General features: G+C 44.8%; 4 protein-coding genes across 8 annotated transcripts; 2 read left to right on the top strand and 2 right to left on the bottom strand.

The window, feature by feature from the left end:
* Positions 1-712: 712 nt before the first annotated feature.
* On the top strand, positions 713-17,096 carry LOC120649595 (5'-nucleotidase domain-containing protein 4-like). 3 transcript variants are annotated; one of them, XM_039926433.1, is made up of 17 exons: positions 713-1,396; positions 10,148-10,404; positions 11,165-11,242; positions 11,862-12,082; positions 13,195-13,287; positions 13,508-13,591; positions 13,753-13,869; positions 13,960-14,050; positions 14,141-14,197; positions 14,430-14,483; positions 14,614-14,671; positions 15,122-15,198; positions 15,522-15,592; positions 15,996-16,056; positions 16,401-16,460; positions 16,544-16,606; positions 16,706-17,096. In XM_039926433.1, exons 1-17 carry the CDS (start codon positions 907-909, stop codon positions 16,826-16,828), a joined length of 2,055 nt encoding a protein of 684 aa, XP_039782367.1. In that variant the 5' UTR covers positions 713-906; the 3' UTR covers positions 16,829-17,096. The 3 variants fall into 3 exon arrangements, with proteins under 3 accessions (XP_039782367.1, XP_039782368.1, XP_039782369.1); XM_039926434.1 differs by lacking the exon at positions 713-1,396 and adding an exon at positions 9,023-9,553; XM_039926435.1 differs by lacking the exon at positions 713-1,396 and adding an exon at positions 9,420-10,076.
* Positions 1,993-5,916, bottom strand: LOC120649596. 3 transcript variants are annotated; one of them, XR_005665306.1, is made up of 8 exons: positions 5,625-5,916; positions 5,419-5,526; positions 5,201-5,325; positions 5,024-5,124; positions 4,875-4,934; positions 4,290-4,366; positions 3,218-3,619; positions 1,993-3,088 (listed from the first exon to the last, which is right to left on the bottom strand). XR_005665306.1 is itself a non-coding variant. In XM_039926436.1 (7 exons), exons 1-7 carry the CDS (start codon positions 5,869-5,871, stop codon positions 3,570-3,572), a joined length of 768 nt encoding a protein of 255 aa, XP_039782370.1. In that variant the 5' UTR covers positions 5,872-5,916; the 3' UTR covers positions 1,993-3,569. The 3 variants fall into 3 exon arrangements, 1 of the variants encoding a protein (XP_039782370.1); XR_005665305.1 differs by having other exon boundaries at positions 1,993-3,116; XM_039926436.1 differs by having other exon boundaries at positions 1,993-3,619.
* Positions 17,097-18,867: 1,771 nt separating the features above from the next.
* On the top strand, positions 18,868-21,524 carry LOC120649597 (NADH-ubiquinone oxidoreductase subunit 8). Its single transcript, XM_039926437.1, has 8 exons — positions 18,868-19,066; positions 19,214-19,295; positions 19,718-19,771; positions 19,851-19,942; positions 20,028-20,141; positions 20,821-20,888; positions 21,001-21,112; positions 21,190-21,524. The coding sequence occupies exons 1-8, from the start codon at positions 19,013-19,015 to the stop codon at positions 21,283-21,285; spliced, it is 672 nt and encodes a 223-aa protein (XP_039782371.1). The 5' UTR covers positions 18,868-19,012; the 3' UTR covers positions 21,286-21,524.
* A 1,487-nt stretch (positions 21,525-23,011) lies between these two features.
* LOC120649598 (tubulin alpha-3 chain-like) lies at positions 23,012-25,962 on the bottom strand. The gene is made up of 4 exons (XM_039926438.1): positions 25,675-25,962; positions 24,462-24,696; positions 23,991-24,361; positions 23,012-23,860 (listed from the first exon to the last, which is right to left on the bottom strand). The coding sequence occupies exons 1-4, from the start codon at positions 25,765-25,767 to the stop codon at positions 23,207-23,209; spliced, it is 1,353 nt and encodes a 450-aa protein (XP_039782372.1). The 5' UTR covers positions 25,768-25,962; the 3' UTR covers positions 23,012-23,206.
* Positions 25,963-27,316: the final 1,354 nt, after the last annotated feature.

Raw genomic sequence — 27,316 nt, forward strand, 5'->3', positions numbered from 1 at the left:
TAGCACATTTCATTGTTGTTTGATAAATAATATCTAATTATAAACTAATTAGACTTAAAAATTTATCTCGAACTAATCTATTAGACTGTGTAACTAGTTGTTTTTTAACTACATTTAATTCTCTATGTATTTAATCTTCTATAAATGTGTTCAAAGATTCAATATAATAGATACTATGCAAATTTTTTCACCATCTAAACATCCAACACGCGGACAGCTTGCGCAAATGTGCAGCAGCTGAGCAAAGCGGGCCGCGCCCGTCGATCTCCAGCTCCAGCTGCGCGCACGTATCGAACGGTCCCCGGAACCTCGCCACGGCCGGCGCCGGCGGCACCCCCCGCGCCGCGCACGGGCCTGCCCTGTCCTCTCCTTCGGTCCTTCCCCAAGCCGCGACAGCGCCAGTCTACTCCGCCTCTGCTGGTCCTCCACCGCGCCAACTAATTAATACGAGCACACCACATCCACCCCGCGCGCGCGCTCACCGCCGCCGCCCGTCGCCGTCGCGCTACAGTCCGATCCGGTCGACCAGCGCGCACGTACGAGCGAGCTGAGGCGCCGTAACCCCGGCGGAAAATCACGCGCCACCCATGCACCCCAGGCGCGCGAACCGGCTGGCCAGGGTCGCGTACGTGTGGTCCTCTTTTTTCTTATCTCTTCCCGCCCGGCTTTCCCACTCACCATACAAAACCAACCATCGTGTACAGCAACAGCTTAGCCATGTTCGTTGGAGATCACACGCCGACGACGCTGCTTTTCTGGTAGAGTACTATGGTGAACCAGCTCTTGCTTTAATCTGCTGGTGCCGCGCCAGCCCGAGCATCCATATAAAGCGAGCTAGCCGCTGCACATTGTGTGGCCGCGCGCGCGCCCTTGTCCAGGCTCGGAGGAGAGCGCCGGCGGCAGACCATGTCGTCGTCGTCGAAGCCGGAAAAGGAGGAGGAGGAGTGGGAGGCGCCGTCGCCGTGCATGAATGGCGACGCGGCGGCGGCCTCGGAGGGCGACAAAGGCGGCGGCTATGGCGGTGAGGAGGGACAAGAAGAAGGAGAAGAAGGCGAGCGGGAGTTCGCGGCGGTGATGGAGCAGCTGGCGCCAGAGGGCGTGCGGGCGCTGCACGCGCGGGTGGAGGCGGAGTGGGGGCCCGTGCTGCAGAGCGCGTGCCAGACGGCGGCGGCGCGGGCGCTGTGGGCCCGCGCGGTGCGCGACCCGGCCGCCGCGGTGCTGGCCGGGGAGCGCTACCTCAGGGGCCTGCACGAGAAGATGCGCCGCGACGAGCGCGCCGGCGCGCGGGAGGTGCACGGTGTCATGATCGCCGTGCGGACGCTCTGGTTCGACACCCGCATCGAGGCCGCCGTCGACACGCTCGGCGGCGACCCCCAGGTCGTCATCCTCGGTGCAGGTTCGTGCGTGCTACGTAGAACTCGATTTAAATAGAAATATCTCGGCGCCGGCTTTTTGCTTTTGCATGCACGATCGATGCGTGAGACCCATGCATTCTTCTTGTTCATACTAATACTGATCTCGATCCTGTGCCGGCCGGCCGGCTTCTAATTCGTAAATAAGCGACCTGCCTGAACCTAGTTTGTGTTTCTACAACTGTTATAATGAAGAAAAACAGTGCAGTTGAAGTTACACTTGCCTGTACAGACTTCAAATTTCTATCAATTTAAATTTGGATCCGTGCAAGGTGCAACTAAAAATGACGAAGTTACCCCCTGCAGCCTGGTTGTAGGATTCAATTTGGCGTTGGCACTTTGGTCTTTTTGTAACCATTGTTTGGCAGTCCGACAAAAAACCGAAATGAAATAAAACGCATACTTCAAAACTAGGAGCCTAATTCATGAGCAGCATTTTCTCTAAATGTAAATGACTTGGCTGGCCTTCTTCCACGCTGCCCATATATCTGTGGCGCCAAACTTGAGCCCCAGACCCTCACTCCTGGACACGATCACACGAAGGAAAAGCTAAGGGACCTGTGTCCTTATCAAATAATTGTTTGAAGAAAAACATGTAGTTGTATCGTATACAGTACACAGTACACACAGGCAGTACTACAGGAGAGGATCATCTAACGTTAACGTGTACATAAAAAAACAAAAGAAAACATTTGTGGCTCGTAATGAAGACACCTGGCCACGTTACAGGCTTACAGCAAGAAGAAAGCTTATCCTGGCCGCAGCATTTTGATGCAAGCATGCCCAGTAGCTATTTTGTCCAGACTGCAGATAGACCAAATCACGCTCAACACCCTGATATTTGTGTCCTTGATGATACCGGTGTCTACTGCGATACTCTCAGATCCCTTCAGCTGGTCTCATCAGTTGGCAGTTAGCATGATGTATGCTAGGAAACTTTTGGCTTGTATCCTACAAAAAAACTTTTGGCATGCAGCTAGGGGTCCCAACACTACACATACCAGAAGGCTTCAGAAACAGATTAATTTCACTTGATATTCGTGGGTTCGTATGGAGCTATTGCAACCCAGAAGCAAACTTAGGGTACACGAACAATTGAGAACATGTCAAACCTTCTTATCTGTTAATGCTATCCTTGAACAATCTCATGTCTTCTCTGGAATTGAACAGAACAGGTAGAACAAGACATACCCTCACTTAAAACGATGAAATAACTGAGCTGTAGAAATACATTATAGGAATTTCATTTGGATGTAACGCTGTCACTGAAACCTCTAGGCTCAAAAGTTCCGGTGAACCATACATTCGAACTTCTACCGTTTTCGAACAAATGTAGTACAAAATTGATGAAGCAAGAATGCCACATTTTGCGGTAGATGAAGCAGGTTGAGTTGAAATTTGTTTCACAACAAGCATCTTCAGTTGCAGATAGGTTCACCTCAAAAAAGAAGGGCTCATTCTGATCATCAATCTATGCTCTCTCTCTCTCTCTCTCTCTCTCTCTCTCTCTCTCTCTCTCTCTCTCTCTCTCTCTTTCAGGGATGGATGCGAGAGCCTATCGACTGAACTGCCTAAAGGAATGCACGGTATTTGAACTTGATTTCCCGGAGCTCCTAGAAATGAAATCTGATCTTCTGCACGAAGCAATGAGTTCCGCAAATCACCAGAAACTCACCCTGATGGCAAAATCATTGATTAGGGTTCCTGCCAACATACAAGATGGAGACTGGGTAACAAAGCTGCAGAGCTATGGGTATGTTCCTGAGAGGAACACCATATGGGTGCTCGAAGGCATCATCTATTACCTTCACAATGCAGATGCAATGCAAGTCCTTGAAACCATTGCAGCCAGCCGGTTCTCAGCCTGCGCAGTGCTCCTGGCCGACTTCATGAACAAGAATGCGACATCGATCTCCCCGACAATGTACCATTTCTACCATGACAGCCCTGACCTCCTGCTGCCTTCAATTGGGTTCTCTAAGGTAACACTGACACAAATTGGAGATCCGCAGGCACATTTTGGGCTGCTAAGTCACCCAGAGAACCTATTTGATAAACTGAGGAGACTGCCAAGATCAATGGAAAAAAATCCGGAGGATGGCACACCATGCTGCAGATTGTATTTTGTGGAAGCCTCAGCCTCACCAGATGACCAGATCATGTGTCCACTGGATCACTACTTGGAATAGTTGGAGTACTTTTTTCATCTGATGGCATGCAGAATTCATTAGCATTGAAACCAAATATGATTTTTGTATAATATTTTTTTGCCTGAGAAAATACATAAAATCTTGTCAATGAAAAATACAATACGAAAATTCCATCCTACTCTTTACGCATTTCTTACACCTTTTCAAAACAACTAAAGTTTATGGAAAACACCAGCATATATAAGCATACAGTTAAACTATGGCGCATAAATATCCAAATGAAAGAAACATACTCCACTCTAGTTTCCATGTGGTTTAATGAACAGTAAGATATTTAAAGAAACTGGAGGCGCAAGGTATACATGCGTAAATATTATAATGTAATAAACAGGATGATAAGTCGAGCACACAGAGAGAACCTTTAAATAGTAACAGAAAACAAAATTTGGATATAGTGCCTGCTTATGGGCTTATTGCTACAAGTGCATATGTCGACTCAATAAATTCCTATATCTAATTCCACGTTTCCTTTGCAGGAAATTTTTCTTTTTACCACAAGTAACATATAGATCAAATACACGTCGATGTGTGTTCTAAAACAAAAGGCCCTGATGAGCAAAGGCAAATGAAACCTTAGCACAGGAATATAAGGAAATAAAAACAGTAAGTCATTTTTAAAGCCTTAAGAAAATTTGATGGAACTCAGCCAAAAAAAACTTCTAAACACCTAGACAGTCTTTAACACTCTGTTCAAACTTGTCAAGGGCAGAGATAGTGCTCAGCAAGCCATCCTTCATCTTCTCTCTGCAGGACATTGAAAAAGATGAATGCCAGCATTTATTAGCTACAAAAGACTCCAAATCAATTCCATAGAAAATAAAGGTTTCTAATCAAAATCCTAAAAAAATAGATATCCATACAAAGAGTGCAGATTTTATTGTGAAAATCAGTTCATCCCACACGAGAAGACATTCCAGACAGGGGATATTTGACAAATTGCTGCAGTTTATTTCTAGGGATTTCCTAAAATGAGGTGATTGCATAGGCTATATCCTCTTTGCTACAATATCATCAAACACAGAGTGAATTGATCTTCCATAAACAAGTTATCAAATAAATATCCCATAACAGAACATTGCAAAAGAAATGGCATTGCATAATGCAAAAACACGCACACATCCTCAGTATCACCATATGAAACATCAAGTTACTACATGTACTAGTAAAAGCTGCAGCATGTGAAGAGTCAATGCACGATAACAAATCTGGGGCTAAAATAAACCAAAACAAGCAATGCATCCATGTTATGCACCTGTCACCAGTGAGCTCAAAATTACTGTTCTCCACCACAGCTCCCAGGTCCGAGAATGACCTGCAGAATATCAGTGAACCTTGAGTCCCTCGAAACAATACACAGCAGTTTGTTGAGCTTCTCGTAACGCTAGCTAGCGATGGCCTTACTGTATGAGCTCCCCAAGCCTAGTATCAGCTTCAACCTTGAGAGGATCCTTTTTGGCGAGCAGCGACGCGGCATTCTTCAGTATCAAACTGAACGTGCAGACCTGCAGGGTAATTCAATCATGGGCCTGGAGTAAAAACAGCAGTCCGCCGCCCTTGGTTAAGGCAAAACCCTCGTACCTCAACGCCCGTCTTCGACTGGAACGCGACGATCGAGTTCCTCTGCCGCGGAACGCAGTCCCTCCCCGCCGCACCGATCCGCCCCCTCACCTCCTCGGCGTCCTCGGCAGACGCGTTTGGGGAAGCTGCATTGCGCAGCCACAACAGTTGCTAAGAATCTTACGGACATATCAGGACAAATTAGGCAAAGCGATGATCACCCGGGAGACTGAAATTACCGAGGAGAGCTTGAGCTTTGAGGAGGGTGTCGCGGGAGGCGGCGATGGGCGCGAGGAGGAAGGACGCCGACTTCTTCTTCTGCTCCCGCAACAGCTCCTTCGGCCCAGCTGCACCGCGCCGACAGGACAAGAGGGGAAGATAGTGAGAGGTCCGGCCACTGCAATGCGGAGAGAGGAGGCAGGCCACGGGAGGGACGCGGTCGTACGGATGCCGAGGGAGAAGGCGGCTGCGGCGGGGGCGGGGCGCGCCGGCGCCGCGGCCAGGACGAGGGCGAGGAGCGCGGCGCGGCGGGAGGCGAGGCCCGGAGGCGTAGGCGGCGACGGTTGCGGGTCCGAGGACCTCCGGAGGGGAGAGGCCGCCGCCGCCGCCGCACCGCGGCGGAGAGGTGGCCTCGCCGGCGTTGGACCCGGTGGCGCGGCGAGCGAGTGGATGGCGCGCATTGGGCCGCTCATTGTGAGGGGATACTCTGGGCGTGTGGGCCTCCAAACTTCGAGACCGACTCCAAGCCACACGCTGCACGCCTGCATCCCGTATGTTACATGTTCACGGAAGTACGTCTTCGGAGAGCTTTCACGGTAACAGACTCTTCCGCCTTCACGACCCCACGCGCGGCCCGAGTGCCCGACGATTTCGTTCCCTTCCCTTCGGGCGTGATTGGTTTGCTGCTGACTCCAGCCAGGCTCGTACCAGAGAGCCAGGCTCCCAGCGGCCAGGCCGAATGCATGCAACACTCAATTGATTGGTTGACTGTTTTTGTGCCTGGATATTCCGCGATCTTGTTTGTTTGGTTCACTGCATGTTGGAGTTTGTACACACGCTAAAGTTTACTTTGGTGCCCTATGGACATGCACCTGCGCCACCAGAGCCAACCTCCGGGGAAACGCCCATTTTTACCGCATCCCGCAAGCCAGGCTCGAGGACCCCTTTTGCACGCGACGGGCCAGGGTAGCTATCCACACCAGGCAACCAAACAGATCAAGGTCGCACCACGGGAACTGGACGGTGGTGATACAACCAACCAATCACGCCCTTCCCTTCCCTCTCCCAAGTCCCAAGTCCCCCACGTCAGAGCACGCAACGCGCTGGACTCGGAAGTCGGAACAGAGTCCAGTGCCCGCAGATACATGTTTGGTTTGCTAGAACACCTGGTACTATAAAAAAAATCTTATATGCATGAAGTGCTAAACGAAATTTATTTGCAAAATCTTTTCACGGATGGCTACAACTTTGCGCGACGAATTTAATAACGGTAATTAAATCCGTGATTGGCCACAGTAATGCTACAGTAACCATCATTTTAATCGTGCGGTCAAAGACCTCATTAGATTCGTCTCGCGGAGTAGCGCAGGGTTATGGAGTTATTTTTGCAAACTGACTTCATTTAATACTAGTAATTAACGGTCAAAATTCTCTAATACAACTAGTACTAGGGAACCAAAGAGGACCAATGATACGTGCAAACCTTGTACGATTCCATATGCGGGGCACGACGGCGTCGTAACAAGCAAACCATGTTGTTTAGAAACGGAATCGCATTTGCTTACATCGATGCGGTCAGGTACACTACTGGGATCCACGCCAACCACACACCCATACGCGTGGATCACACCGCGGAGATCATATTCCCCTGTCGCTCTTTACACTTGCAAAGTTGCAGCACCATTTTCTTCAGGACGCATAAGAATACCACATCAGCCGGCTCGAAAAAGAATCGCATTACTTTCTCATTCTGCGATGACGGACGCTCTTTACACTTGCAAAGTTGCAGCACCATTTTCTTCAGGACGCATAAGAATACCACATCAGCCGGCTCGAAAAAGAATCGCATTACTTTCTCATTCTGCGATGACGGGACGGTCACAATACAGCGCAAAAAAAAAGGCCGGCATCTTCACGTGGTAAGATGTGTGTATTGGACCTACCATGAAACCGATTGGTAAGATGTGGTGCTTTTAACCATGAACCAGATTCGAACTAACTTCCAATCGGATTAGTCTAATACTCTAATCCTGCTGTCACCATCTCGATCTCAGCTCAGCATAAACAAAAAAGCACGACAGCTAGCTGGCTCTGGATCAGATCTCAGGAGCATAGCATTAGGCTCCGCCTTTTGCTTCCTCGATCTGCTGTTAGTGCCTCTCGTTGCTATTCCCATCACACCTAATTAGCAGCTAGTAGAGGCCAAGCTAGCATCACAAGTGCTGAAAAGAGCGTGAAGCTTTTGACAAAACCTCCGGGCGATAATGACACGCTAGTAGTATACATATAAGCAAACCTTATCAGCTCATCGCGTCGTATAACTGAAAAAACCCACCACTTTACAGATCATTCGGTAGCCTAACTGACCGCTGCGTTATCGATCACTTGCTACTCCTGGCTGCTGCTGCTCGTTGCGCACGCGAGTTCTGTCGTAGCGTGGCGTGGCCGCCGTGCTCCTGGGTGTGGTCTGTGGGTAGGCGAAGCCGTGCACACTTGGTTGGTGACTTGGTGGGGGCCAGAAAAGATTGTTGGCTCTGCTGCTCCAGTAGTTCTCCATCCGGAGCGGCCGCCTTTTGCCAGCGTGGAATCCAGGTATTGCACGGGATGATAGATATATATCCACGGTCAAGTCGTGTTTCGTATTTAAGCGCGTTATCCGCAGGGGAGCAGCCAGTTTTGCTATCCACCCACCAAATGTCTACGTGAAATCGTTAAGTGCACATTTTTTTTTAAAAAAATATAAAGTTTGGGATCCTAACCTACCTTTTTCTCCCTTTTTGCTCGGCAAGTCCTCAGCGATCTAGTGCTACCTCTGGTCAATAAAAACTATTGTTTCAGACAAACATTACAGTTTTTGTGCTACTTTTTCTGAATGTTAATTTTTTTTTTCATTTCTGTAGGGAGGATGTTTGTACTCCGTTCTTCCAAGTCCAAAACTGAATATTAATTATCCTTTGTGATGGTATTTTTAGAGACTGCAATTTTTTGAGCCAACTTAATGTCTTTCTATAAACGCATTAGTTTGATCTATGCCCCAACCAATAGTGTTAACGCTAGCGCTAACGGTTAACTGCAAATTTAGGAGCTCCCATGTGTTGGAGGACGCCGGCACAATTAAAAGCTGGTGAAAAAAGATCACGAAATTTAGAAACTTTCTTCCTCCTCGCATTTGCATGCATGGCCTCTCCCTTCTTCCTCGCCATTATTGGCACCCTCCACCGCACCTCCAAATCCTTTCACGCCCTTACCATCAATGACACCCTTACCGCATCATCCACAACTTCAACTATCAACTTCAGAATTTGTAGTCGCAATTGTCATACTGCCGTCACAATATCCGCCATGACTGCTGAACTCTTTACCATAAACCTAATATTGTATACATACATTTTTTTCTATATTTAACAAGCTTCAGTCCGGGTAACAATTCACGTGCTGCTAAAACTTAGCAAGGTTCCTCCGTTCTGCTCTGTTTCCGCGGGTCCACCCATGATGCCATGACCATTGCCCTCGTGCGCTCATTGTGGCGTGCGCGTGTGGCCGGAGCAAAAGCCTCCGAAGGGCAGCCGAGCCGCACGCCATCCGTTACCGCCGGAGCAACGTCAGCAGCACAGCCCCCAACTCAAACCCATCTACACCCAGCAGTTCCTCCACCACCAGGCACCAGCCCACCTCCTCCCCGCGTCCGCTCGCCCGCCCGCGCTCGCCCGCTGCCGCTGCTGCTTCCAACGCACGCGAGCTCTGCGGCATCCGCATCCGAATCCGCACACGATCCCCGTGCCACTTGCCCCGCCCGCCCGCGGCCAATGCCCGGCGCGATGAGATGAGACGCCGCCGCCGCGCGCCAGCAGCGCCCCGCCCGTATCGGGGATCCCTCCTCCGCCCACCCTCCCCCCACCAGCGCCGCATTGATTCCCTCCCCCAGCACGACAACGGTCACGCTTCCGTCGTCCCGTCCGTCTCGTCGCATCCGGCGCTGCCCCGCGGCCTATTTAAGGCGCGCGGGCTGAGAGCCAGAGATAATGCTCTTCTCCAGGAGGCCCCTCGCCGCCGCGCTCCACCTCTCGCGCCTCTCGCCGCCCTTGCTCCTCCTCTTCGCGTCCGCGTCGTCGTCGTGCTCGCCCGCCGCCGCCGCGTCGGCCTCCGGGCCCAGAGGTGCGTGCGCGATTCCGTGCATTCGCGAGGATTTCTAAGCGGGGTCTGACTTTTGCTGGTGTTTTGTGCGGACGAGCGGTGCCTCTGCGATCTCAGCGGGTTATCTCTTCCCGTGATGCGAGGTGTTCTTATTTCGTGTATTTCCGATCTCTCTCAGATTTTGATGGTCGTTTTTCCATGAAATTTCGTTGCTGCACTCCTTTTTTTGAAAATAATTTTACCGTTTTCGTGGATTTCATTGAGGTTGATCGCAGCCATCTGCCGTCTGTCGAGTCGGTGATGGGCATGTGGATTTTGTTGGTATTTGACGGTCCTGCATTTTGCATCTTCGTTTTTTGATCCAGCGTTTTAAGAGTTGAGTGTGCATTGTTCCTGTGAGATGCGGGAATTCGGTTTACTCGTGATACCTCTACAACTTTGCCTGCATGCCCTTTTAATACACTGTCACGTTGATCATCAAACGCTTTCGCCAACTCTGACATAATTCCCGGTCGTAACAACGAGCTTTTCCACTGATCATAAAGTACGGTTAGCACTTTTCAGTTTAGCTTGTACGCTCTTAAAATACTTATCTATTGGTCTCCTATATATCAGGTTGTAGTGCTGTCAGGATGGACAGCGGTGCAGTGGAATCCACTGGGGCAGTATGGTCAACACCTTCGGCAGAACCGAGAAACATTTCTATCGGGAAGGAGATATTCTGCAATAGGTCACTCAACATGAGGAACATCACAGCAGTAGGATTTGATATGGACTACACTCTTGCACAGTACAAGCCCGAGACCTTCGAGGCCCTTGCTTACTATGGTACAATCGAGAAGCTTGTGAAGGATCTGCACTACCCTGAAGAGGTTAGTTACCGTAAGAAATACGAATTTGCTTCATACATGAAGACAAAGTAACCAGATTGATTGTTTTCGTACTAGCTTTGTGCCTTTGTTGCATCTAATTTATTATAAAATTGCACTGGCCCTTTCAATGCGTGCACTAAAGAGAGGTTGGGACATAGGCCCCTGTTCTGTGTGTTCCAGATTCCACATAGTTGCTTTAACTGTTTTCTGCTGTGTCTAAGACTGTACCATTCGGACGTCACAGAAGTTAGCGTGGTTCTTATGCATTATTTTATAGTTTTAACTCCAGACTTCACTAATGCTTTTAAAGGCCAGACTAGTTAATTTAACTTGTTACTGAGAGTTGCATGCTATTGATTACAGAGATATTCTGATAGTTTGTAACGGCATTTCTATACTTGTCTCAAGGAAGCACATCAGCTTTTTTCTTAAATGAAAGCAAAGATGAATTAGTATATTCTTTACCTGTGTTTGCTTTTATGTAATTATGGCTGCATAATGTTGGTCTGTTCTTGATTGAAATTTCTTATTGGAGTAATTGCTATTTGTTTTAGCAGGACTCAGTGGCTGTTGCGTTGTTAACGTAGCAAAAGCATCCAAACATAAAATTTGCTATCCACTTATTAAGAAGTATTATTTGTGAAATGTATTTTCCTTGATTCTAGAATTCACCGTTACATATTGAAATTTTATGAATACATATCGCTTGATGTGCCTGTTTTGGTTCAGAATTTGATTTTACTATTCTTTCATCATGCAGCTGCTGACTTGGGAGTTTGATTGGAAATACATGGTCAGAGGATTAGTTCTTGATAAGAAGAGAGGAAATATTTTGAAGGTCAGTTACAAATTAATTGCTTAGATTGCCCCCCTTTTTAGAAGAAGGCTCTGGAAGCTTTGTGTCTTGTTTATTGAAACCATAATGCGTTTTATCTTATTATTAACGAAGGGCCCAACCTGCTTGGGACTAAAAGGATTTGTTGTTGTATCAATGAAGGGCCAGCCACGTTTTTAAAATAAAGAGATCTGCATTTTGATATTAATCTTTGGAACCTGCTGTTGGTGGTTGCATGATTTAGAATCAAAAGGTGTCTTGTCAAACTAATAAATGCATTTGTTGGTGAATACTCACCAGTTTTGAGCTACCATCTGCAACTCATCGATATTAGCATTTATTGTTCAATGAGCATTGTCATCATTGTGGAAGTAGCAAGTGTTAGTTGTCAATGTGTAAATTTCAACTGGTTAGAGGGAACAACAAAAACAGGTCTAGGCCTCTAGCATAAATTTTTTTATTTGATCTGTGTTGCAAGATTTGAAGGCGGATATTTGCTGCTGTTTATCAGTTTCTTTTGATCTTATTATTTCATTGCATTTCTGTGCTGGACTTTCAATACTGTACATGTACCTTTGCAATGAAATTAACTCTTCTTAACTATTTGGGTGGTGATTATCAGATGGACCGACACAAGTATGTAAAAGTTGCATACCATGGTTTTAGGGAATTGTCGAAAGAAGAAAAAGTTGCTGCTTATGGGAGTACATTGATAAGAGACTCATTTGATGAACCTGATTATGCCCTTATAGATACGCTTTTCTCATTGGGTGAAGCTTATCTATTTGCTCAGCTTGTTGATTTCATGGACAGTAATCCTGGAAAAGTACCTGCAGGCACAGAGTATGGCTGTTCACATCTTAAATGTTTACCATACTGAAGGGGCTTAAAATTTTAGGACGTCATTTAAAGAAGAGTTGATGGAGCCAAATTATTAGAGTAATTATTTTGCGTTTTGAAGAGCACATCCAGTTATCCACTCTTGAATGTTTTTTACTCTTCCTTTTCGGAATTAAACATTACTTATCCAACATTTACACAGCTGTCTATTCACAATTGTCCAAATTTCTTTCATTGCATTTCTTCCATAAAGTTACGTATACTATCTTTAATCCCCTAAGCAATCCGATTACCTTTTTTCTTTGTTCATTTTATGTCAGCTTTTTTTTTTAAAATCACATGTTACATTCACTGGAATCCATGTCGATTGAGTGCTGGCTATGCGTGTATTGATTATCCCATGTCAATTCTTTGTCAAATCAGACATCCATCAGCCAGATTGGGACATGACATGCCTTGTTGATGATCTTTCTGTAACCATGACATACCACCCCTCTTTTCTTTACTCTAGTTGTGGTAATTTAGGTTAGGTTCTTATGGGAATTAATTTAATATCTTTTTGGCAATCCACAAGCCTCATGCATATAAACCCCACCAGACTTTAATAAGCGTCCATGACCGAATCGTTCAATAAAATTCCAGGATTTTTTTGGAAGTTCTGGTGGTAATATTTCAAAGTATTAAGTTACCTGCTACCTTATGATGTGCCCTAACACTATTATGGCAATCTTTTCCAATTTTGCTCTCATGAGGCCAACAAAATCAGGCCTGCTGGCACATGATCGATGTCTTCCACCATTACATAACAACACCATAAGCATGTATCTGAGAGGACTATCTACTTTTTAGCTTTAATTAACAGGACAGTAGAGCCTTTTATGTCAAGGAAAGAAAGAAAGTGTTGCTTACTTGTTGCTCTTTTAGTGTTTTCTTTCATTATTCTGTCTTGAGTTAACTCATATCTTGAAACACAATAACTTAAAAGAAGCTTTGAAAGAGCTCAGTGCATGAACCAATATTATTTTTCTCACCTTTTCATTCCCCTTGCAGCCTTATGCTTGAGTTTGTATAAATTGAGGCTTTGTTTTTGAGCTTGCATTACTGTGTTTGTACAGCTATCCGCTTATGTATAAAGATGTGAGGTCTGCAGTTGACTTGTGTCATCGTGATGGAACATTAAAGCGGATGGTTGCGAAGGACCCTGGCAGGTAACTCATTTTCCTATTTTTTGGTTAAGTAGTTAATTCCAGTCACCTGATAGTCTGGCACAATTGCAGTGCTAGATATATTATCTTTTTTTTCTATAGGGCTGCCTTAATTTTTATTTTGGCCCACACGCCAATTGGCAATTTAGCATCCATTTTTTCTGCAATGCTTATAATTATGTTCTAGATGACCCTGCTAATTCGTATAATTTGAACATTGCAGGTACATCAATGAGGACTTGGCAATTGTACCAATGCTTGAAATGATAAAGAAATCTGGACGCTCAACATTCTTGGTGACAAATAGGTATATGGCCCCTTAGGATTTTATTAGGCTTCTTGAGACTTGTGTGCTGACAAACTTCTTTAATGTGTCTTAGTTTCTCTTAAATTTAACCCGTGTGGTTACTGATTCGAGCTTCTTACAATCTATTTATTTACTATCTATACATGCACTTGTTCATGTAGTTTGTGGGACTACACCGATGTTGTCATGAACTACCTTTGTGGACCATACACTTCAGATGCAGGATCTGGTCTCAACCACAAGTGGCTTCAATATTTTGACATTGTAATAACTGGCAGGTTTGTCTTTTGTTCCCTGTTTCCCTCCCTCTTTTATTATTACTATTTACTTAGCGAAAGGATCAGAGCCAGTCCTTTCTGAACTTTCAGTTCAAAGCCAAGTTTCTTCCACGATGATAACCGTGCGGGCCTCTTTGAAGTTGAGCCTGATTCCGGAAAACTTCTAAATGCTGATATTCAGGCTAGTAAATTTGTCAAGTCTATTCCATCTCTATGGCAAATGTTTTTAAATTTCTTATATATATATATATATATATCTCCTGTTGTGAAGATTGGAAGCCCAAGATCAAGTCATCAGCATGCAACGCCAGTTCACAAGGTTTACCAGGTACTTAATTCTTTTTTGTAATTTTTTTACCATTGTTATAGCGACTTATCAGATGTGGACAATGGTCAAATGACTTTCTGTCCAACTTGTAACAATGAAAATGATACCTGGCCACTTAACAGAATCAGTATTATTATGTTTCTTTTTTATTTTGTATCATTAGTTGCGCCGGTCCTATATCTTATCTAGCAAATGAATAAATAATATCTATTTGCTGCTGTAACTTTTACAGGGAGGCAATGTTGGCCATCTTCACAGATTACTTTCTATTGCTTCTAGTTCACAGGTATGGGTACACTTATTCTGGTATTTAAAATAGTGTTTAGTACATACTTCAGTTGCCCAGAGATTCACTGACGCTGAATGTGATATTAATTGTTGAATCAAATAGAATAATGTATCGTACAATTTTTTAGATCCTCTATGTTGGTGATCACATATATGGAGATATTTTGCGCAGCAAGAAAGTTCTGGGTATGTTATTTTATCATCTGTTTAATTGCACTAGAATTTGATATATATTTGATTATTAAATATATGGCAGTCTTAATTGTGCAAATGAGTTTTGGTGCTGCCCACTACTTTACTATGTGTAGAAGAAATATACTTGCATGCTCAATCATAGATCTTTTCCTTCTAAAATTTATGTTTGTGTGCCACTGCTCGTTGGAATTTGTGTGTCACTTTCCTATGGGGCTGGGGCACACACAAATTCAAATGCTACACACCCGAGCGAGCACACACAAATCCAAGTGTCACACACACAAATTCATTGCATGCCTAGAATTTGTGTGTGCGCCACTGTCTTGATGTGGAATTCGTGTGACACTTTCCTATGAGACACTTCCCTTTCAATATTGCAGTTGCCCACTATATTCCATTCATTTCTTAAATGCTTCTGTACACGTTGTGAATCTTTGAAAGGCTGGCGGACTATGCTGGTGATTCCAGAACTGGAGCATGAGGTGAAGCTTCTTTCAGAAACAAAGTCGACTCGGAAGGTATGAATAGCTCAGTTGCTTGTAAAAAAATTGATTCCTAACATGAGATCTTATATCAACTGGGCAGAAGCAATGACATTCAGAAGCAGCTTGTCAGTATATTTGAATTTTGCCAACTCAGCTTGAGACCAACATTTGCATGATCCTACTCAGAACTTCATGTTAAACATGACCAAAAAAGTTTCAGCAACTTGTTCATATTGCTTTCATTATTTGCTATTATTTATTCTCACGAATTTAGACATCTTAGGATAATGTTAGGTTCATGTATACATATAGTCTATATTTGTCACCAGCTTGCTTGTATGTGGTATCCATTTCAGGAGCTTAGACATCTCAGAATGGAGCGTGATTCAATTGAAGACAGAATCCATCATCTTGAATGGTCTCTTAAGTAAGTTGAGAAAGTCTTTTATTTTAAACTTGCTTTAGCTGTTTTGCATTTGAATATATTTGCAGTTATACTCCCTAGACTATTGCTTTAGCTTTCATGAATGAACTTGAATCTTCCTAATGTATTTGTACTTCTGCAGCAGATTAGCCTTGAATCTTTCTATGGACATTTCTAGGAAGACTATACTAATAAATTTTCTTAGCTGCATTTGTTGTTTCCACTTTCAACGAGCCTGTAAAATACCTGCAATATGTTCACAAGAAAGTTATGCTGAATTGCTGCTTTGGGCTTATGTTCCATCTACTATTATTTGCCATGCTGCATATAAAATAAATGTTTTTTTCTTGATTGTCTGTAGTTTCCTCATACATTTGCTTCATGTAACCTCTCCTTTTTGTCCCAGATTTGATGATCTCACAGAAAATCAGAAGGAAAAGTTGTTCTCTGAACATGTCAATCTGCTGGTTGGTCCTTATTTTGATTTACTTCATTGTCGATTGGTAGCTACATGAGAAATTATTTTTTTGAACGAAATATTCACTCTCGCAAGTGAAAAAAATGTAAAGGACGATAATCAAATCTAAGCATATCTTTTCAAGACTAGGTATACTAGGATAACAAGTTGTGCCCTAGGATTTTTAAGGACCAACATCCTGGCAAGCTGCTGATTGAAGATAATATTCATCTTTTGCAGTAGGACTTGTGCAAAACATTGTAGATTTCATATGGTAGTGTCAACTCCTGTAAACAATTTTGTTGGTAACATTTTTTTTTCATAATACGATTTCCTTTCATTCTTTAATTGCAGCAACAGCGAGAGCATGCTCGCTGCCTTCATCAAGAGGCTCAAAGGCAACACCATCAGAAGGTAATGTGCTAAGTTACATTATTGCTGAGTATGTGCCAAACACTTTGTGTTCTCTTAATTGTGTACTCTTTATTCAATTTCAGTTTCATAAAGTGTGGGGACAGCTCATGAAGACTGGGTACCAAAATTCCCGATTTGCTCATCAGGTGCATGATGGTTAACGGCATTTGACATTTATAACACTGAAAAATGTTATGTGCAGCAATGTGTAGTTGACACGATGTTTTATTTTCGCTTGTTTCCAGGTCGAGAGGTTCGCATGCCTGTACAGCAGCCAGGTTACAAACTTAGGTTTGTATTCCCCCAACAAGTACTATCGCCCGAGCGAAGATTACATGCCCCATGAGTTCGATGTGCTTGAGCTGTAGGAGCACTCCCTAGTTCAAAGCTCCCCGTTGTAATTGAACCACAGCAGTGTAGGAGGGTGATTTTAGCTGTGGCATTGATTAACATGTGTAGTTGCCGTATTTATCGAGCGAAAGATTCACTCATTGGACATGTTATAACCGAGTATTATGGGTCAGGTATAGTAACTATAGTTTCAGATAGAGCAATACATTTACCTGTATATTTTTTGTACATAACAAGTTTTAAGCAGAAGGAAAAAAAAAAGCAATGCCGATCATGTCTTAAGTACACGTTGTGAATTCTGTGTTTTGTTAAATGTTTCAACCACAACCATTGTGTAGTGCCGCACCCTTTGTCAGGCTGAATTCTTGCTGAAAAGCTTGTCTAGTCCAATATTTTGTGCTTTTAATCTCGCAGCTCAAGGTCGCAGGTTTCAACCGGCGCGGGGACTAATCTTGATGTGGTAGCGAGTTGTGAGGCTTGGATCCAAAATTTTCTGTCCGTAACTGATACTGTATAAACTTGAGTGCTTTCAGCGAATTATTTATAAGCACGAGATAAGTAGTACTCCTGTGGGGTGCAGGATTGTATTGTGCGTTTGTGGTGTCGTGTGGATGTGCGTGTCATCCTTGTAATCGAAGAAAGTTCAACCCGCGTAAAAGAAGAAAGGCAGCGGCAAGGAGCCAAAACCTATTTAGTACATGGATAAGATGCGAACGAGCCGACTATAAAGCGTGCGAGAGCCTATAAACTGAACTATTAGTATGCCAATCTCAGTTTTTTCACGTTATCTTTTTTTTTGTGTGTCACACACTACACGGGTGCGCTGACACACACTAAGTATAGATAAATAAAATATCCAAATGAATAAATATTGTTCGTCTCTATCCGAGTCCTTTTAGTTTATATCCATTCGTATCCAAATTCGGATACTCAGAGTATTAGATATTGTATTCAAATACTGATATGAAAGTCGGATATATACGCCTATAAGTTTATAGTGTATCCATTCGTATCCGATACAGCTGGCACTGAGTCCAAATTTGAGGGAAAAAAAGATATATGTATTCGTACCTCTAGGCATTCATCCATATCCGATTATGCATTTTCCACTTAACCGATCCACATGTGTATAACTTCCGCATGATCAATCCACATGGGTGGCTACACCCTCACATTTATAAGTTGTGACTTGTGATGCTTCACTCTGCGCAAAGTAGATGAGACTATTCCCACAGCTCTTTTTTTTTCCTTCAAAATAGACCTCGACATGGTGTGGGGTTATCTGTTTATTTTGCGTCCATTCAAACAAGATGGATGGGAAGGAAAACAAGGCACATATGAATATAGCCTGAAAGAAAAATGTTGCCATCCTTCTCTAAGAAAAAAAAATGATAGTTAAAACGAACCCTACCAAATCACTTTTCAGCAGACGTCACTTGCTACAAAATCTAAATAAATGGCAAACATGCTGCCGGGGAAGCAATGACGGGTATCTCAAGAGATACACAATCATAAAAATATTTGTGACCTTCGATATTCTTGCCATTCTTTTTTGGGAAGGACTAGCGGAACAACCAGAGAAAACTAGACACCATGAAGAAAAAAAAAACTTGCAAATAGATCACAGCCGAGCAGGCTGAGATGGAAGCTGACACACCATGAGGTTTGTGGGCTCATCTCCCTTCCCTTCTTCTCATGGAGCTACAGATCTTCCAACCCCTGTTCTTCTTCACCTCTCTTCTTCTCTCTCCTTCCCTCTTCTCTCCGTGGAGCTACAGTTATTTTTTAAGAGGTAGCTACAGCTATTTTTACCTTTCTACTTTCTTTTCTTCGCATTATTATATTATTAGGTCTATAGTCATATTTATGTGACGTTTCAGACAAAAAAAAACTACAAGCAAAGCCAAACTTGCTGCCCAAAACGTCATTTAAAGTTGACCGGAATGGGCCTCCCAAACCGTCTGGACCAGGCTGACGGCCTACGAGATCCAAATCGACCCAGCAGAAAGGAACCGCCTCGATTCGCCGCTCCCTCCGACGCAGCCCACCCAAGCCCAGGCCACGCACCCCGCAGCGCGTCTCTCTCCTCCGCCTCCACCCGGCCATCTCCGCAGCCACTAACCCGCAACTCAGACCTCCCTCCCTTTCGATCCGGCCCCCTCGCGCCTCCGCCGCCTCGTCGCCGTCGAGGTCGCTCCACCATGGCGGCGCTCCTAGCCCGGCAGGCCGCGCAGGCGCTCCGCGCGAAGCAGACGGTACGAATCATACTAGCCCTATCCGCCCGTGCGCCGCGCTTCCAGATCCCCCGCAATCTGCTCGCGGATTCTCAGATCAAGGCTTGTCGTTGCTGGGTGCTCGCGTCCTGGTGCGTGTCTGAATCTGTGGCGCTGGTGTTGTTGCAGGCGCAGCTCGGCCCGGCCGCGACGGCGATGCAGGGGCACCTCCGGACCTACATGAACGCCGGGACGCCCAAGAGGTTCAAAGGTCGGCACTCTTCCCCTTTGTATTGGGCTGGTTGTATTATTAGAACTACCCAAATCAGAAACCTCGAATCGTGTTGGATTGGTTCTAGGATGATTACTTGGCAATTTGGCATCCTGGAGTAAGTGGTTAGTGTACTCAGTCTGTTGAATTGGATGTGGTGCCCTTTGAAACTGCTTGGGATAGGTCTTGGATTACCAATAAGTCGTGATTCCGAATCAGTGAGAAATGCTCTAAGAGGAAGTGCTGGTCTTACTGCCTTGGTTAACCAGTCAGAAGTTGATGATGGATTATTGTGCAAAGTTATATGTGAGCTTTAACTTTTTAGATGTTGATATCCATGTTGACTTTGTATGTGCATGCTTAATTCGAATATGTTTGGTGCCACTGTTCTCTGATAGTGTTTAACACTATTTAATTTTCAGAGGATGAGGAGAAAGAACAGCTTGCGAAGGAGATCGCAAAAGATTGGAATGCTGGTTAGTAAGATGTTTTCCTGTGCATAAGTATTGCTTTGCTGTCTGGGTACTGACAGTTCTAATTTTGCACTTTCTTCAGTGTTTGAAAGGAGCATCAATACATTGTTTCTGACTGAAATGGTCCGTGGTTTGAGTCTGACGTTGAAGTACTTCTTCGAGAGGAAAGTTACTGTAAGTGAAAAATTTTGTATAGGCTGTTATCTGTACTGTAATTGCTTCCTTGCATTGACTGTTCTTCTATCTCACTACATTGCAGATTAACTATCCCTTTGAGAAGGGTCCTCTGAGTCCCCGCTTCCGAGGAGAGCACGCTCTCAGACGTTATGAATCTGGGGAAGAGCGTTGCATTGCTTGTAAACTATGCGAGGCTGTAAGTTATACTTTCTTAAGTCTTAAGTTTATGATGATCTGAGTTCGTCATGAACAGGAAATCTAGCTGAGAAATAGTGGTTGTCCTGTTTTTTCTGGAAGGATACCTGACAAACTAAATTTGCATGGGAAAGTTCCAGTTAATGGCTAGGATGGGATCCGGCTACCAGTGCCTGGGATTTTTTTGGCTAAATTGGAATTTGAAAGGTTGATTGTGGAACTTTTCGGTTTCATAAGAATCAATTTGGCATTAACTTTTGAGCATTCTTGAATTGAAAAGAATGTCAAACTGTAAATCAGTTGGCAACAAACTCAGTGCATCACCTCAATAGATGAGGCTTGAGCAGGTTGCAGTGAACACCAAACACAATCAACAACCTGACCAATTATGAGACAGTGATAGTATGAATATGGTTCTCAAACATTTTAGGCTCCTTATGTCCACTGATTCACCAAAATATTTCTCTAAAAACTAATATATTTCTGAAAAAGCTTTTCTAGCAGAGTAATCTAGTATATTGAAATTCTGGGTTTTGTTATGCTCAAAACTGCTTAGCTCGTTCTAAAGTTTCCTAGTGTAAAGCAGTAGGTATGGCTTAATATGGTATATTATGGACAGTTGTAGAAAAGGTGTAATTATTGATAATATCATTTTCTTACTTGGCATAAACAATTTCCAGATATGCCCAGCTCAGGCAATTACAATTGAGGCTGAAGAACGTGAAGATGGCAGTCGCAGAACCACAAGGTAATCAAATGGATATTTTTCTGTGATTTCTTGTCTGAAACTATGATTGAGATGCTTGAGATCTGCAAATGAAGTTTTATTCTGAACTTCTGATGATTTGTTTTCCATGCAGGTATGATATTGACATGACCAAATGCATTTACTGTGGTTTCTGCCAAGAGGCTTGCCCAGTTGATGCTATTGTTGAGGGGCCTAACTTTGAGTTTGCTACTGAGACCCACGAGGTAAACTTCTTGATCATAATATAGGTTTTATCTCAACTTCAACGTGTTGCTGGAAAGTCATGTAATGCAACATACAGGAACTGCTGTACGACAAGGAGAAACTGCTTGAGAACGGCGACCGCTGGGAGACCGAGATTGCTGAGAACTTGAGATCTGAGAGCCTCTATCGCTGAATTTTTCTTCCCTTGTGATCTATAAAACTGTTGGTTCCACCATTTCCTTGTTTTGCTGATCTAGCTGATAAATAAGCCAACTATAACTTGGGTACCAGGTACCATGTTTCTGTACCTCGACACCGTCTGACTATTGTTGTATTCAAAGTGCCAGGGTGAAGGTGCACTGCATGTTCTTGTTACAATTGATTTCAACCGTCGTCTGGCAATACCATATTTTTGAACAACTGAACAGAACACTTGTTTGGCCTCTATGAATTTCCTGGAGGACCTTTGTGTTCTCACTTACAATGCCTCCGGTGACTTCCACGTCAGCTCGAGGATTGGCCCCTTTCTCGTTGTGTCTAGTCTGGTGTGCCCTCTGAAATAGCGAATGAAGTTTGTCGTTTAGGCTCAGCGTGCCAGATTTTTCAGAGTAATTTAAGGTAAAAAAAAATGCTGCTGCGATATGGCTGCGACGCGATGAACAGGGCAGGAGCTCTGCAGAACTCTTTTCTTTCAAGCAGAGCCCTGCTTGACTTGGTCAAGCTCCTGGCAATGAAATGTGGTTGGTCAGCAGAAGCCAAGAGGCAAGAGGTGGTACGTGGTAGCCGAACTGCGGCGAGCATACGGGGCTACGGGGGAGTAAGCGCCCTGACCGCGCTTGATCCATTTGAGCCGGCACAGCGTTAGGCTTAAGAACAACGGCACATCTTGTAGTCAGTTAGAGGGAAGGCTTTAGTATCTACATCTTTTATTGAATCTATGAACCGCACAACGGAAGCTTTCGTAGCTCGGTTAGAGCACCCGTTTAGTAAGCGGGAGGTCTTGAATTCGACTCTCAACGAAAGCATGGTAATTTTCTCCATCCGTTTTGTCTTCTCTTTTTTTACTGAACACCACTCAAGAGTTTTTTTGCCACTCAAGACTAAACGTACTCCATCCGTTTTGTCTTCTCTCTTTTTTTTTCACTGAACACCACTCAAGAGTCAAGACTGAAACATACTCCATTCCGTTTTATCTTTTTTTTTCACTGAAGACTGAAACTTACTCCGAACTCTGATACAGCCCCCGAAAATACTCCATTCCGTTTCATCCTTTTTTCTCACTGAAGACTCCGAACTCTGATACAGCCCCCGAAACGTAGTGCCCATTCCTCTTCCTGAGAAACGTCGACCGAACTCAGCAGGATCATGCCCATTCATCGTCAAAGAGCTTCGCATCGGGGGTGAAAAAACTTAGCTTGTCGCTTGCGTCGGCATGGTGGTTGAGAGATTCAACGCTTGAACATACAGCAGAATGTGAACTGCTAAAGTGGTAGCCAGTGGCGGAGGACCATGGTGGCAAGGTATGGCGCCTCTAAATTCCCATGGTAGCCCACTGCTCTAAATTCCAGCTCACTTCTACACTTCAGCAATGATGCACAGCATGTAGCTAGTTTTATTATTTGAGAATCAATCAACTCCGCCGCACCTCAATTTCTGTCCGTCCTCCGCCACTGGTTGTTGCTTGGTTTGCCTTGAAAACAAAACGTGTTATGGTTGAAGTGTTTAGTGTCAAACAATTGTACTAGGACGAAAAATGTTAGCACTAAAAGAAGGGTATTCTTAAAGATAAGGTTTGGACATCAGGACAGACAACCGACCAATATTGGAATAGCAAGTACTAGACTCACACATCAACTACTATGGAATCAGCCGGAAGCCCAGGACATAATAACGTATAAAAGCAAGAGTATACTAGCAGGAAGACGTAAAGTGAACAAAACAGTTATTAATAAGAGATACTCAGGAGTATTCCATTACGACATGGTACTAAAGCAGTTCGACAAACTACGGAGAAGCAATCAACATAACACAACCAAGACTAGACTTTGAACGACTTTTCGACACCGCAAGAAGTCACCCATGGTGACTGCACACAACAGTTTCAAGGAAGCAGATCAGTACTCCTCGTCCTCCTCATCCTCATCACCCCCGCCTTCGGCGCCCACCTCCTCATAGTCCTTCTCCAGGGCAGCCAGGTCCTCACGGGCCTCAGAGAACTCACCCTCCTCCATGCCCTCGCCAACATACCAGTGCACGAAGGCGCGCTTGGCGTACATGAGGTCGAACTTGCGGTCGATGCGGGAGAACACCTCGGCAACGCTGGTGGAGTTGGAGATCATGCACACAGCGCGCTGCACCTTGGCGAGGTCGCCACCCGGCACCACCGTCGGAGCCTGGTAGTTGATGCCACACTTGAACCCCGTCGGGCACCAGTCCACGAACTGGATCGTGCGCTTGGTCTTGATGGTTGCCACCGCAGCATTCACGTCCTTGGGCACCACATCACCACGGTACATCAGGCAGCACGCCATGTACTTGCCGTGCCGAGGGTCGCACTTGACCATCATGTTCGCTGGCTCGAACACACTGTTGGTGATCTCCGCCACTGACAGCTGCTCGTGGTAGGCCTTTTCCGCCGAGATCACTGGCGCATACGACGACAGCATGAAGTGGATCCTCGGGTAAGGAACCAGGTTGGTTTGGAACTCGTTCACATCCACATTGAGGGCACCATCAAACCTCAGGGAAGCAGTCAGTGATGAGATCACCTGCACATCCAAACAATTTTAACACAAATTAGCATCATTAGGCTTTGCATTTTGTTCAGAAAACAAAAAATTCAAAGCTGTACAAACAATGGAGGGCATCTGCAGCTGCCAAAAAGGTTCATTATAGTACCTGAGACACAAGGCGATTCAGGTTGGAGTAGTTGGGCCTCTCAATGTCCAGGGAGCGCCTGCAGATGTCATAGATGGCCTCGTTGTCGAGCAGGATGGAGACATCAGTGTGCTCCAAGAGTGAATGGGTGGAGAGCACGCTGTTGTAGGGCTCAACAACAGAGGTTGACACCTGGGGAGAAGGGTATACGGTGAAGCCCAGTTTGGATTTCTTGCCGTAGTCCACAGATAGGCGCTCGAGGAGGAGTGAACCAAGGCCAGAACCAGTGCCACCACCAACAGCATTGAAGACCAGGAACCCCTGAAGGCCAGTGCAGTTGTCAGCAAGCTTGCGGATGCGGTCAAGGCACAGGTCAACAATCTCCTTGCCAACTGCAGGAACAAGAGCACAAATAGCACCGTCAGCAATCAATCAAACATGGTGAGATCAACCAATTCCACAGTACAGCTAAGTTTATAAATGGTTGATTACTTGTATAGTGGCCACGGGCGAAGTTGTTGGCAGCATCCTCCTTGCCACTGATGAGCTGCTCAGGGTGGAAAAGCTGACGGTACATGCCAGTGCGCACCTCATCGATCACAGTGGGTTCAAGATCAACGAAGATTGCACGAGGCACATACTTCCCTGCGCCAGTCTGGCTGAAGAAGGTGGTGAAGGCATCATCATAGTGTCCCACAGTCTTATCTCCGGGCATATGGCCATCAGGCTGCATGGAACAGGAAGCTGATTAAAGGCATACAGTCATACAGATTATAGAAGGACCAAAAAGGGAGCATGGCTGCACACAGTCCTGGTTGCACGGGTTAAGCATTTCATCAATAAGGAGAGCGACTGTACATTATGCAATGCATCAATTTAATTAGCCATTTGATTTGTAAGGCGTGCTGACTGCTGACTAGTAATCTAGTGCCAATCTGTCCTAGTCATTCACAGGAAAAAGAACCATGTACAGTGATAAATAACAGTTGCACAGAGGTTTATGCACACAACACAAACTAAAGCATCACTCTAGTCCAATTTCGAATTGGATCTAAGAAATGGAATGAACATGACTAAACCTTGCAGATTCTGAACCTCATCCACACGAATTGATAAGTGATATTAGTGTTTCTAATCTAATCAATTTCTAGTCCCCGATAACTGAAACTTCAGAAATAGCATAGTCCATCCCACAGTTCCACACACAAACTGGAAGTGTTTCTAACCTAATAAACTTCTAGTCCACGATAACTGAAACTTCAGAAATAGCGTTATCCATCCACACCACAAACAAACTGGTACAAACTGATCACTACGAACCGAACACAGAACGGCTGAAGATTGTTAGCACGACACAATCTGACGAGACAAGCCGTGACTCGTGACCCACAACTACAAAAATTAAAAAAAAAATCGATGGGAGTTACTTCTTAATCCCCTGCAAAAGGATTATGCGCAACAAAACCCGCTGCGAACCCGAACCTGATCACAGTTTGAATCCGCAGAAAATTTCAGATCATACAGTTATCGACCTGACTACTTAATAGCACCGATAGATCTGACTAAAACCCCCCAAGCAATTCAACCCAATCAGAATTCTAATCTAACCCCCTAATTGCAGAATTCCTCGGAATCGGAAACAAATCAGAAATGAAACGACGAGGATGGCGAGATGATGGACGGGAGGAGGAGGCGGCGGCCGGACCTGGATGCCGTGCTCGAGGCAGTAAAGCTCCCAGCACGCGTTGCCGACCTGGATGCCAGCCTGCCCGATGTGGACCGAGATGCACTCCCTCATCTTCCTCCTCGCCTCGCCTCAAGATCCCGCGCGCGAAGCCTTCGGATCAAGCGAACCTCTCTCTCGAACGGATCCGGTACGGAGGCGAGCGTGCAATGGCCGGCGTTTGTGAAGACGCCGCCGAGGTGAGGTATCACCCCGCCCGTCCCCCTTGGTGGATTTTATAGGCGGCGCGAGAGGAGAGGCGGCCGCGGCCGGCCCGTGAGGCCGTGACGAAAGACCTAACGGCCGTTTGATTTGTATCTTGACGGCCTCGTTGGTGAGAGGGGCGGAGCCCTGGAGGCAGGCAAACGGAAATTAACGGCCGTTTGGTTTCGAACGCCGGGGCGACGCTTGCGTAACCAGCGGCCGGCAACCGTGGGTGTGAGCTGGCGGCGGGTCCCGCGGTGTCGGCGCCCTCGGTCACGGCGAACTTTACCTGCCGTCGTGGATGGTATGACACGGACAAGTGGGACCGAAAGATGAATAGACATCTGTGGGGCCCACGAGTCATTGATGCGGCGTGGTGTTTCTTTGTGTGGGAGTGGGGAGCGTCCGTGAAGGACAGCAGGGGAATGGGAGTATGGAAGGAGACGCGCCTGTGCTGGCTGCCCGTTTGAATTTTGAAATTTCGAACCATGTAATCGCACTGTCGCGGGAAAGTACGAGGCTACCCTTGGTCGCTTGGGCCCGCTGAGCGCTGATTTTTGGCTAGGCTTTGCAACCGTCCGTCCGGGCCGGAAGGGATCCACGTAGACGTAGGCGCTTTTTTCATTTTTATATTTAAAAAAAATAAAATTTCAAAAATATCTGTCGAATATGGAAATTTTCAAATGGGTGTATGTCACAGGACCTAAATGTAAAAAAAAGTACATTTAGTCCTGGCGCCCAGGATGCATTAAACAGTGAACTTGTAAAATCGATATAAAATCGTAGAAAAATAAAAAAAAATACAAACTCAACTGTTCTGGATTCTATGAAACAAGATCTACAACTTTTGTTACATAAAATTTTTCATTTGATCAATTTATCTTGCTCTATTTTAAATACCAATTTAATGCACTTTATTTAAATCTCAAGATCTATCCTTTGGATGTATGTCATCTTTGGCCAGAGTATTGAATATGATGAGTATAGGCTTGTACAAAATTGGTAGTCCCAGAAAACATTTCTAGAATAAGTTTTTAAATTAGATCTTGCAATATGTCTAGTTTAAATGAGTTATTTATCCATACTGCTATACTGAGTATTAGAAGCCATAACTTTTACAATATTATTATTTTATTTCCTAAGAGCTATAAAAAAAAGTTTGGTAAATTTTAGATAAGCACAACTAGACCAAATGAATTATTTCAGATTTTTCTAGGTACAAGAACTATTTTTCTTAATTTAGATACATTGATCAAATGAAAAACTTTATGTAACAAAAGTTGTAGATATTATTTCATAGAATCCAGAACAGTTGAGTTTGTATTTTTCTGATTTTTTTACGATTTTATATCGATTTTACAAGTTCACTGTTTAATGCGCCAGGACCTAAATATAATTTTTTTTTTACATTTAGGTCCTA

The sequence above is a fragment of the Panicum virgatum genome, chromosome 9K (assembly GCF_016808335.1).
Source record: "Panicum virgatum strain AP13 chromosome 9K, P.virgatum_v5, whole genome shotgun sequence".
NCBI classification, from domain to species: Eukaryota; Viridiplantae; Streptophyta; class Magnoliopsida; order Poales; family Poaceae; genus Panicum; species Panicum virgatum.

Coding starts and splice junctions, on each gene's coding strand:
- LOC120649598 (XM_039926438.1), bottom strand. CDS start 25,767: ATGAGGGAGTGCATCTCGGTCCACATCGGGCAGGCTGGCATCCAGGTC. Junction 24,362..24,461: donor CGCCCGTGGCCACTATACAA/GTAATCAACCAT, acceptor TTGTTCCTGCAG/TTGGCAAGGAGATTGTTGAC. Junction 23,861..23,990: donor TGAATCGCCTTGTGTCTCAG/GTACTATAATGA, acceptor TTGGATGTGCAG/GTGATCTCATCACTGACTGC.
- LOC120649595 (XM_039926433.1), top strand. CDS start 907: ATGTCGTCGTCGTCGAAGCCGGAAAAGGAGGAGGAGGAGTGGGAGGCG. Junction 15,593..15,995: donor CATCTTGAATGGTCTCTTAA/GTAAGTTGAGAA, acceptor TTTTTGTCCCAG/ATTTGATGATCTCACAGAAA. Junction 16,057..16,400: donor CTGAACATGTCAATCTGCTG/GTTGGTCCTTAT, acceptor CTTTAATTGCAG/CAACAGCGAGAGCATGCTCG.
- LOC120649597 (XM_039926437.1), top strand. CDS start 19,013: ATGGCGGCGCTCCTAGCCCGGCAGGCCGCGCAGGCGCTCCGCGCGAAG. Junction 19,296..19,717: donor GACGCCCAAGAGGTTCAAAG/GTCGGCACTCTT, acceptor TTTAATTTTCAG/AGGATGAGGAGAAAGAACAG. Junction 20,889..21,000: donor GGCAGTCGCAGAACCACAAG/GTAATCAAATGG, acceptor TTTTCCATGCAG/GTATGATATTGACATGACCA.
- LOC120649596 (XM_039926436.1), bottom strand. CDS start 5,871: ATGAGCGGCCCAATGCGCGCCATCCACTCGCTCGCCGCGCCACCGGGT. Junction 5,326..5,418: donor CAAAGCTCAAGCTCTCCTCG/GTAATTTCAGTC, acceptor TGCGCAATGCAG/CTTCCCCAAACGCGTCTGCC. Junction 4,367..4,874: donor TTTGAGCTCACTGGTGACAG/GTGCATAACATG, acceptor AATGTCCTGCAG/AGAGAAGATGAAGGATGGCT.